The 11,341-nt window shown below is 42.4% G+C and overlaps 1 protein-coding gene across 1 annotated transcript; it reads right to left on the reverse strand.

The window, feature by feature from the left end:
- Positions 1-797: 797 nt before the first annotated feature.
- Positions 798-10,204, reverse strand: LOC112234987 (neuronal pentraxin-1). The gene is made up of 5 exons (XM_024403347.2): positions 9,678-10,204; positions 9,042-9,249; positions 7,696-7,940; positions 7,218-7,397; positions 798-2,901 (listed from the first exon to the last, which is right to left on the reverse strand). Exons 1-5 carry the CDS (start codon positions 10,137-10,139, stop codon positions 2,680-2,682), a joined length of 1,317 nt encoding a protein of 438 aa, XP_024259115.1. The 5' UTR covers positions 10,140-10,204; the 3' UTR covers positions 798-2,679.
- Positions 10,205-11,341: the final 1,137 nt, after the last annotated feature.

The raw sequence follows: 11,341 nt of genomic DNA on the forward strand, positions 1-11,341 counted from the left end.
GTCACTCCCTCTTATGCACTTATGCAAAGTGTAACAACCAAGTGCTATTTTGATGGAGTGGACCCCTTTATTCTACACTTTGGTATGTTGCTGAACACCTGATGTCATGCTTTACTATAATTGGACGTTATTCTCATGTCAGTCAAGTGTTTGTATGTAAGGAATGTATGTAGGGAAATGGGCATGTCGTCTGCGTATCTCAGTTACACTCCTCTCTACCTGTCGTCGACTCAAAGCTATTGCTAATAGACATCAAGCTTCAGGAATACTGGTGTGTGTGTGTGTGTGTATTTTTATGTCAGGAGGACAGAATATTTCCCAGGTAGCCCTTCACCTTGGTGGCAATGGAATGCACCTTGAGATGATGTCTGGGTCGCGGTGGCCGGGAGATTTATCCAGTGGTAATGAGGACTAGCTTTTCTTTAAAGGAGGAGGCAGATAGTGTTGACCTTCTCTATCCTCTCCGGGTCCTGGCCACAACGTTTAGGGTTCAACTTTTAGGCTTCTGTTAGGGTGCTGTTACACCACCGACCCGGTTCATCCACTGATGCCACACACTGAAACCCAGGCCTCTCAATGCCTCTCAGTCTGTGCATACAGTATCTAGTATGAGGAAATGAAAGGGAGTTGTGTACAGAGGTCTCTGAACCTACCATTGATTCTTGACAATAGGTTTCACAATGTTAATTGAGACTATAGAGAAATGTAAGAGGACTCTCATATGCTTTCAAAAACATTTGTAGTCCTGTGACATGTATGGGTTACTCTGTGACAGGAATGTCACACTCACACAGGGGTAGATTCAGGTATCACAATTTTATTTAAAAAAATTAGAACTTTTTCATATTTCAGTGTTGCCATGCTTTGAGCATATAACAATACAGTATAAAATCTCAACCCAAAAGGAGGATAGTAAAAGCAGATTTTGTTGATGCTGCTCCAGCAATTAGTTAAGTCATGCTGTTACTGTACAGATAACATTCCCATTAAAGTACAAACACCTCAATGAATTGCTTTTAAGTACAATAATCATGTTATTATCCAACGCAATGTGTTATGATAATAAACATCCCTTTTGGAAATAAATCTCGTTGTAGGCCTACAGGAAAATAAATACGACACAAAATACTTTGCAAATCATAATGAATGTGAGTTATTTCAACATCCCAAGGCACCCAGGCTTGTATGTTGGCAAAAAAGATGTCATTCTTTACACAAAATTGCGTCAAGCAGGTGGTGATCGAGAAACGATAGCGATAGAGCAGAAAGCTGTGCCTGTTTCATAACCGTGTAAGTATACATTCCTTTTCAAGTCTACCTGTCGTTCACAGTGAAAATCCCAGGCAGTGGGAATATAAACAAAATCGCATGATTGGTTGAAATGCGTTTCCCCAGTCCAATAAAAACAAGGCAACAGTAAGCATGTTGTCCCCCACAAATTATCCAGCACCCCCCTTGGGCCAATCAGTATAATTTTGCAAATGACTGATTTCTATGGCAAGACGCATCATTCACCCAAGTTTCGTTAAAATCGGGCCAGTGGTGTCTGAGATATCGTGTGTGACTAACGTACATAAAGTTGATTACTATAGCATCCCCTCTTGGACCAATCAGTGTAATTTTGTGAATGTTAGATCTCTATGGCAAGAGGCATCATTTACCCAAAATCGGGCCAGTGGTGTCTGAGATATCTTGTGGGTTAGCTAGACTCATCACTCTGAGTCATATGTTGAGTCTTGACAGTGTTTGTTACAATACAAATATCCTTGACTAATTTTTGCCAGACCAAGCCCAAGTGAATATTTATTGGTCAATAGTGGCCATGTTGTTTTAGGTATTAGTCTGGAAAATATTGTCATGGATGCCACATATCAAGTTTCATGCAGATCGTTCATTCGGTGCTAGAAGAGTAGCTTTTCAGTGTTTTTCACAAAATTCTAAATAATGGAAATCCAGAATGGTGAAGCTTATTGGTCCCTGAGGCAAATTTGTTTCTTTTGAGGAGAGGGACATATGTACCGAATTTCATGACTATAGGTCAAATGGGGTAATGGGCATGACCTTTCAAAGTTTGCATTTGAAACATTTCTTGTTATAGCGCCATCATCTGGCCAATCAGTGTAATTTTGTAAATGCCAAATATCTAACGCAAGACGCATCATTCACGTTTTGTCACAACCAGGCCAGCGCTGTCTGAGATGTCACGCGTGACTAATGTACAAACGCACTAATGTACTAACGGACGGAGACAGATCCCCAGTCCCCTCCCTGATTTCCTCGTTGGGGACAACTACATGGTCACCAATTCTATTGATGGTGGACGTTCTAAGTGGTCCTTTGTCGGGGAGTGCTGTCTGCGTCTGCACTGCGTTGTGGTGATATGCTGGCCTGTATGTGTCAATTGCTCTGAAGACCATGAGATAACAAACCGGCCAGTTGAACGAAGCGCTTTGAAGCATCCAACCAGATGCCAAAACTATCTAACTGAAATATCCAAGATGAACAAGGTCAGATTCTTATTTTAGACAGGTAGAAATCTAGTAAGTGTCCACACATAAAGAATTCAATATCTATAACAAATCCAGATGTCATTTACTGAAATAAATGCTTCTTTATCTATCAAATCAGACGCATTATCAACAGATGCTTTCTCATTGGCTTTTCACTTTTCCCTGCAGTTCAGTTCAGTTGACGACAAGCCTCAAATGTCCACTTGGAGGCTCCTCCGTAAATATCAATGCTGCTCTCCAACCACGAAAACACATTGCCTATCTGCGCTTTGCTGCTGCAAGTTGCCAGGTTGTATATCTCTCCAATAGACAACTTCCGGTCCCAGATATGAAAATTCGCCAGGTCTCCAACAAAAGCTTGTGTAGCATCAAAGCCCCCTCCAAGCGTATCCTGTGGAAAATAATATTGAATTCATGAAGATGGATATTGTGCTAACACAAAGGAAAACAATATTTCAAGTTAACCTTTGGAGTTAATTTGTGCATTAAATAATTTATCCATGCGTCCATCCATGTGGCTTGTTAGAAGAAACCAACGATAGCTCATATATCAAATTAGTAGACTTTTTCATTTATCCAGATTACTGTTTTGACTAATGAATCACGTTACCATGCAAACGTCTTTTCATTTTGCCATTGCAGTGTGAGCTGATAAATCAGAATTGGGGTTGCCCTGTTTCGTCAGCCTTGCCTCATACTTTACGCATTTCTGAGCACCTCCAAGACATATGATACCTAGTAATGGTGTAGTTACTTTAGCTAGAAAGGGAGATTGGTTGGTGAGGATGGATGGGAGTAATCTGCAACTGTCTAGCAATCCAAAGGTTGTGTGATCAAGTCGCATTGGGGACAACTGTAGCATTTTAACTTACTCTTCCCCTAACTCTTTTTTGAAACTTAACCAATTTCACCCAACCTGCTACGTAAATTCCACTAACCAGTGTCATTTTAGTTCTCCTAACCTTTTACAAAAGTTATCCTAACCTTTGTTGTTAGTTCCCCTAACCACCAACATAAATTCTCCCCATAATTCTCCTTTGTTGTTATGGCGCAATAAGCAACCTGGTCCCAGAGAAAGACGTATAATACTATACGTCCCCCAAAGTGTAGTATAAAATACTTCATTCAGTTCTTATGCTATTGTACGGCAGGGTAAGACGTACAATATACATCCTATAATTCGTATGATATTGTACGATCGCTATTCCATTCATAATGTAACGTACATAATGTAATATATCATACTAAATGGAGTGTCACAGATTTACCGACAGAATAATACGAATTGCCCCGAGACTATGTTGGTTTCATGAGTAAAAAGGATCATTTCCCACACTCCCAGTGGCTAGAGCTGACACTTTTTGGGAACAGAACACTATTCCGGACACATAAGAAATCCCGCTATGCCCTCCGTCGAACCATCAAACAGGCAAAGCACCGGCTCTGACGCTCGTCAGATGTGGCAGGGCTTGCAAACTATCACGGATTACAAAGGGAAACCCAGCCGCGAGCTGTCCAGTAATGCGAGCCTACAAGACAAGCTAAATACCTTCTATGCTTGCTTCAAGCCTTGTAACACTGGACCATGCATGAGAGCACGTGCTGTTCCAGACGACTGTGTTCACGCTCTCCGTAGCCGATGTGGGTAAGACCTTTAAACAGGTTAAAATTCAAAAGGCAGCAGGGCCAGACTAATTACCAGGGCGTGTACTCAGAGCATGCACAGACCAGCTGGCAAGTGTCTTCACTGGCATGTTCAACCAATCCCTGACCCAGTCTGTCATACCTACATGTTTCAAGCAGACCACCATAGTCCCTGTGCCCAAGAATGCGAAATAGCCTGTCTAAATTCAGTTCATATGCTATTGTACGGCAGGGTAAGACGTACAATATACATCCTATAATTCGTATGACATTGCCCCGTAGCACTCACATCTGTAGCCATGAAATGCTTTGAAAGGCTGGTCATGGCTCACATCAACACCATCATCCCAGACACACTGGACCCACTCCAATTGGTATACCACCCCAACAGATCCACAGATTATGCAATCTTATTGCACTCCACACTGCCCTTTCCTGTCTGGACAAAAATAACACCTATGTGAGAATGCTGTTCATTGACTACAGCTCAGCGTTCAACACCAAAGTGCCTTCCAATCACTAAGCTAAGGACCCTGGGACTAAACACCTCTCTATGCAACTGGATCCTGGACTTCCTGACGGGCCGCCCCCAGGTGGTAAGGGTAGGGAACAACAGATCCACCACTCTGACCCTCAACATTGCACCTTAGGGGTAATGCGGTGCCAGGACAACAACCTCTCTCTCAACATCAGCAAGACAAAGGAGCTGATTGTGGGTACAGGAAACGGAGGGCTGAGCATGCCTCCATCCACATAAATAGGGCTGTAGTGGATCAGCTTGAGAGCTTCAAGTTCCTCGGTGTCCACATCACTAAGGAATTATCATGGTCCACACACACCAACACCGTCGTGAAGAGGGCACGACAATTCCTCTTCCCCTCAGGAGGTTGAAAAGATTTGCATGGGCCCTCAGATCCTCAAAAAGTTCTACAGCTGCACCACTGAGAGCATCTTGACTGGCTGCATCACCGGTATGGCAACTGCTTGGCATCTGACCACAAGGCGCTACAGAGAGTAGTGCGTACGGCCCAGTACATCACTGGGGCTGAGCTCCCTGCCATCCAGGACCTCTATACCAGGCTGTGTATGTCAGAGAAAGGCCCTAAAAATTGTCAAAGACTCCAGCCACCCAAGTCATAGACTGTTCTCTCTGGTACCGCATGGAAGGCGCTACCAATGCACCAAGTCTGTAACCAACATGACCCTGAACAGCTTACTACAAGCCATTAGACTGCTAAATAGTTAGTCCGGGGAGCTATTGGTTCACTAAATAGTTAGTCCGGGGAGCTATTGGTTCACTAAATAGTTAGTCCGGGGAGCTATTGGTTCACTAAATAGTTAATCCGGGGAGCTAGTGGTTCACTATTTAACTATCTGCATTGACCCTTTTTGCAGTAACTCTTTTGGCTCATCACATATGCTGCTGCTACTGTTTATTATCCATCTTGTTGCCTGGTCACTTTATCCCTACCTACTGTATATGTACATACAATGAATTCGAAAAGCATTCAGACCCCTTGACTTTATCCATATTTTGTTACGTTATAGCCTTGTTCTAAAATTGATTAAATTATAGATTTTCTGTCAATCTACACACAATGACCTATAATGACAAAGCAAAAACAAGTTTTTAGAAATGTTTGCCAATGTATTAAAATATAAAACAGAAAGGTTGAAGGAATTGTCTGTAGAGCTCCAAGACAGGTTTGTGTCGAAGCACAGATCTGGGGAAGGGTACCAAAACATTTTTGCAGCATTGAAGGTCCCCAAGAACACAGTGGCCTCCATCATTCTTAAATGGAAGAAGTATGGAATCACCAAGACTCTTCCTAGAGCTGGCCACCTGGCCAAATTGAGAAATCGTGGGACAAGGGCCTTGGTCAGGGAGGTGACCAAGAACCCAATGGTCACTCTGACAGAGCTCCAGAGTTCCTCTGTGGAGATGGGAGAACCTTCCAGAAGGACAGCCATCTCTGTAGCACTCCACCAATCAGGCCTTTATGGTAGAGTGGCCAGACGGAAGCCACTCCTCAGTAAAAGGCACATGACAGCCCGATTGGAGTTTGCCAAAAGGCACCTAAAGGAATCTCAGACCATAAGAAACAAGATTCTCTGGTCTGATGAAACCAAGGTTTAACTCTTTGGCCTGAATGCCAAGCATCATGTCTGGAGGAAACCTGGCACCATCCTTATGGTGAAGCATGGTGGTGGCAGCATCGTGCTGTGGGGATGTTTTTCAGTGGCAGGGACTGGGAGACTAGTCAGGATCGAAGGAAAGAAGAATGTGAGAAACTCCCCAAATGCAGGTGTGCCAAGCTTGTAGCATCATACCCAAGAATACTAAAGCCTGTAATTGCTGCCAGAGGTGCTGAAGTACTGCATAAAGGGTCTGAATACTTATGTAAATGTATATTTCTGTTGTTTTTTTAAATACATTTTCTAAAATTTCTAAAAACCTGTTTTTAGTTTGTCATTATGGGGTACTGTGTGTAGATGAGGAAAGTTTTTTTCTTAATCCATTTTATAATAAGGCTGTAATGTAACAAAATATGGAAAAAGCAGAAGGGGTCTGAAAACTTTCTGAACGCACTGTATCTCCCTCAATGACTTCGTACCCCTGCACATCGACTCAGTACTGGTACCCCGTGTATATAGCCAAGTTATTGTTACTCATTGTGTATTTATTCCTTGTGTTATTATTTGTTTATTTTTCTATTATTTCTCTTTTTTTCTCTCTGCATTGATTGGAAGGGCCTGGAGGTAAGCATTTCACTGTTAGTCTACACCTGTTGTTTACGAAGCATGTGACAAATATTATTTAATTTGATTGATTTAATTTGATAATTGATCCAAATTCATGCCTAAATGGGGTAATTCCTCCATCTTATTATGGAACCTGAGAGTCAGCGGCTCAGGTTTTTAATTAATGCATAAGCCTGTTCCTCTCTCAAGGTCTGACTGATGCTATGTTTATGCTATAGGCCATGTCCCTTTTGATATTATGACCTAAGGTACCAAAGTTTATTGATTAAAAACGGACCATTAAAATTGTAATGGACATACCTGTTCTTGTCCCAATATCAGAACACCTTGTGGTTTGATTGGATGGTATGGAGCAAGGTTTTCTCCACTACCCCTCATGACTCCATCTTGGAAAGCCTCCCATACTCCATCGCGAGTTGTCCATGTGACACAGATGTGATGCCACTTCCCGTCGTTGATAATGAATGGTAATTTAGCTACCTGGAATGGATTTCAGTATTTTTTTTAGTATATGCATGGGTGGAGTGTTTTACATTTTTATCACTGCAGCAAACTAAAATAAATTACCTTGCATACTTATTAAAACGCTTGAGGCTTTTTTAGGCAGTGTAGTCTAATTCAAAAATGACATTTCTTTGTATTTTGCAGTGCAGGCATTCATGCTACAATCAGCATGTTCATATATTAAGAATAATTTTGATACAATACTCTGCTTTCAAATAATATTTTGTATACTGTTGGTGATATATGCATCATGTAAAATAACATGTGAGTATACCTTGTCATTGATGAGTATCTCCATAGGATTATTCCCCCACTCAATCAGCACCAGCTCGTTGGCCTGCCCTGGCACTGCGTAGGAGAACGGCGTGCCCACCCCTGGGGATGCATTGGATTTGAGCCACATGCAGACAGTGAATGCGTACATCTCAGGGAGACTCTTCTTCACTTTGGCATACATGTAGTTGGTCCTCAATGGGAATGTCAACTGGAATTTATCCAGGGGCCTGTTTTCTTTCTGACCTGTAAACAAAACAGAGGACAAGGTTAAAGATGCCACCTGTCACAATAATTATTGTGGGCTAGCCTAGGCCTATAGATGCAGTCCTTGACTTGGGCAGGAGCTGACCGGTACTGAGTACTGGCACCTCAAATGTTCTACTGCTTGAGCTCCTGTTCTTCTTATAGAATATTAGCTAAGACATATTGTGGTGCTCCTGAACCTAAATATAAACAGTACTAGCACCCAAAATTAGTACAGAAATATATTTCACACCAAGTCAAGCACTGTATAGAAGTTAGAGCCTTTTATATCTGCTATGTGAGTGACACCAATTTGTTGGACATCAATGGTGGAACATTTGTCCTGTCTTTAACAACCAACTGTGATTGTCAGGTCAAGATGAACGTGAGGATTTGAGTTTTACTTTTTTGAAGGTTGTCAAATATGTCGCTGAGCATCAGGTAATGTGCAGGGGAGGGTTCCAACGGATTGCTGCTGAAGGTTGACTGATCAATGTAGTTATACAACAAAATTCTGTTTCTTGTAGTTCCACGTTTTTTTCTGCGGCATGATAGGCATCACATGAGCAAAGGGGTTGGAATAGCGGTCCTGGTCTCTCCTCACCCCTCCCTCAGCGGAACTTTACAACAGTGTTTGTTGCCCGCTATAAGTAGCTGGAGCGTTACGCCATAGGGTCCTGGCGAACTTTGCTCTGCTCAAACGGCTAGTGGTGCAAGTGGAGACGGCTGTTACAATAGAATTTAACCATTTTGATTAAGGGAAAAGTGCTGAATACAGAAGGTTGCACCATCCCTTTTTTTTTATTTTTTTTTTACAGATGCCTTAAACAGTAAATCACCTTAAGCCACACATCTTTGTGGAATTGGATATGCAAAGCAATGCAGCTATTCGCTGGATCCCATCCCCCCTGCCATGCAATGGACACCAGCCATATTACCAATTGATTTCGTATATTGACATGGATCTATTCATGAGTAATAAACACCACTTCAGTTGGATTTGAAAGGTCTTTCAGAATAGCTCGTTTTTGTTTTTTAAACGGCGATACTAATTAGTTAATCTATGCTGGCCAAGTATTTGGCGCGTTTTTGAGCTCGCACCTTTCTCGAGGTCGGTGATTCTCTGGTGCAGGGATGTGAGAGTCGACTCCACTCTACCGCGCTGCTCCGTCTCGTTCCGCAGCCCAGGCTTGTCATCTTCTATACTGTTCACGCGGGATAACACCTGCTTCTCCAAATCGTCGATTTTACTCTGTAGCAGGTCTTTCAGACTGTTCGCCTGGACCGAGTTGTTGTTCCGACTGAATTGCTGTGGAATGAAATAATGATTAGTTAAAAATAAAAAAACGTTAAAATAATACTGAGAAACATTACAACCCATATGCTGAGGGACATCGTAAAGCTAATGCCAGATTAACTTCTTTAAGGTTTATTGCCCTGTGGAGTTAGCAACATGGTAGCCTACATAAAGCAGATAAATTCGTCTCCGGCAATGTGTCTGTTCTCAGCATGACTTGTTAAATTTCACGATTAGTGCAGAGTATTAACCTATATGGTGGAGGGCTGTTCACCCCTGGAAGTAAATGTGATAAACAAAGTACGAGGGCGGCAGTGCGAGTTGGACAAGACAGTGCAACGTGATTTAGGCCATATTGTAAACATGTCGTTTTTCACCCCAAATGATTGGTGAAATGTATAAAGGCTATTATTTCGTTAAGATTAGGGTTCTCCACATACCTCGAGATTTTCTAATCTCTGCTTTAGAGACTGTAAAGTCTGCGATAGTTGCGCCAAAGTGTCCGAGGGACCCCTTGATACATCCCCCATAGTATTTTTGGTCCCAGTCTCTTTTCTCCTTCCCCCAGGTCCGGGCTCGGGCGCACTCTGGCCCTCACAGCGAGTTAACTTGGAAGTCAGTTCTCTGATAGTCTCTTTTTGGTTCATAATGGTCTCCTTCTGCTGTAGGACGGTCTCCCGGAGCTGCATCACAGTAGTCTTCAAATCCTCTCCAGGCATACTGTTTTGTAAGGTAGCGGCGCATATGTCCATATCCTTGGGCACCGACGTGCAAATAAATTGAGTCTGACCACCACCAAAGTCTTGGCACGAACCCTCCACGAATAAGTAAGAAAGTATAAAAAGTTTCCAAGAGATTGCCTTCTTAATGGTCTGCATTTCGCCGTGTGTGTTGTGTTGCATTTGGTTTAGGAGCAGCGGTGGTGTGTTGCGAGTGACTTCAGGGCCACGGAGCTGTCGCTTTTTGTTGTAATCCGTCTGTGGCGCGCGCCCGGTTTATATAGGGCGCGTGGTCTGCGCTGATCAGATTCACCCCATCACGGAGAGGAGGGGAGGAATCGCACTCTCACAGCTTAATCGCCTCTCAAAGTGAAGTTGGAAGGAGCCTCACGCTCAAAGATGAAACTCGAGGCTCCCGGATGCTAAATCATTCATCACGACGACAATTTGTCATTTCTTAATGTGTGTTATTCATTAAACATTTGTGGATTGGTAAACAGCAATGACATTACTGGGTATCAGGAGAGTCAGCTGTGTTCGTTTTGTGCATATAGGCAAAACCGACAGAACACCGAAAGGAAGTTCAGGGACCCTCCACAGCATGGCTGATTCCCCTGTGACCTGTCACACTGATAGCCCCATATACATTTTCTCATGTTACAATATTTATAATAGATAACATGGTTTGCATGTTTACAGCAGCCAGCACAGCCATTAACATCAATATAATTACACTAGCAGCAGTTGTATTATCATCAATAGCTGCACTTCTTTGACTGTCATACCCAGGTTTATTAGGATGTTGTTAAGTGGTTTTCTTTATTTGGTACATTGCATGTATTTTTCTTGTACAGTAAAATTTTGGTGAAACTTGAAAATAATTGAATGCTCTAAATTAATATGTTCCTAATCTTCTTCATCTGTTGTCAAGCTGGTCCACCTTAAATCAGGCCCCTCACACAAGCATGGTAGTTTGTAAGTGACTCAGTGGTAATAACCAGAATGATGTCCCATGGGGTGTCAGCCTGTGAGGCCCTTCGGGCCTCTAGGCTTGTGCACTGATTCCCTGAGTGTGCTACATCCATGACACTTTATTTTGGGGGGTGGGGTGGGGAGCGGGGGTGAAAGCAAAACAATACTGCAAAGTGTCAACACAGTCTGCAGTATTTGAATGCAGAATTTGTAATCATCTCAATAACTCGGTCCATAAAATTGACTTAATCTATCCCTTAGCCTTTTGCTATTTCAATTATTCAGGGAGAGCAATATTACTTTTTTGGTTGCCTACTCAGCCTTTATTAATTATATCAGTGTTGAAAATCAAATGAAAACAACTTGAATAAGTGATGAAAACATATTGGAGCTTAGATTAAAATGGATTTACT

The sequence above is a fragment of the Oncorhynchus tshawytscha genome, linkage group LG09, assembly GCF_018296145.1.
Source record: "Oncorhynchus tshawytscha isolate Ot180627B linkage group LG09, Otsh_v2.0, whole genome shotgun sequence".
Lineage (NCBI taxonomy): Eukaryota > Metazoa > Chordata > Actinopteri > Salmoniformes > Salmonidae > Oncorhynchus > Oncorhynchus tshawytscha.

Excerpts from the sequence above, each read along its gene's own strand:
- LOC112234987 (XM_024403347.2), bottom strand. The coding sequence starts at position 10,139 with ATGCAACACAACACACACGGCGAAATGCAGACCATTAAGAAGGCAATC. Across the intron at positions 7,941-9,041 it reads AATCACCGACCTCGAGAAAG|GTCAGAAAGAAAACAGGCCC; the intron begins GTGCGAGCTCAA and ends TTTTGTTTACAG. Across the intron at positions 2,902-7,217 it reads TGATATTGGGACAAGAACAG|GATACGCTTGGAGGGGGCTT; the intron begins GTATGTCCATTA and ends TATTTTCCACAG.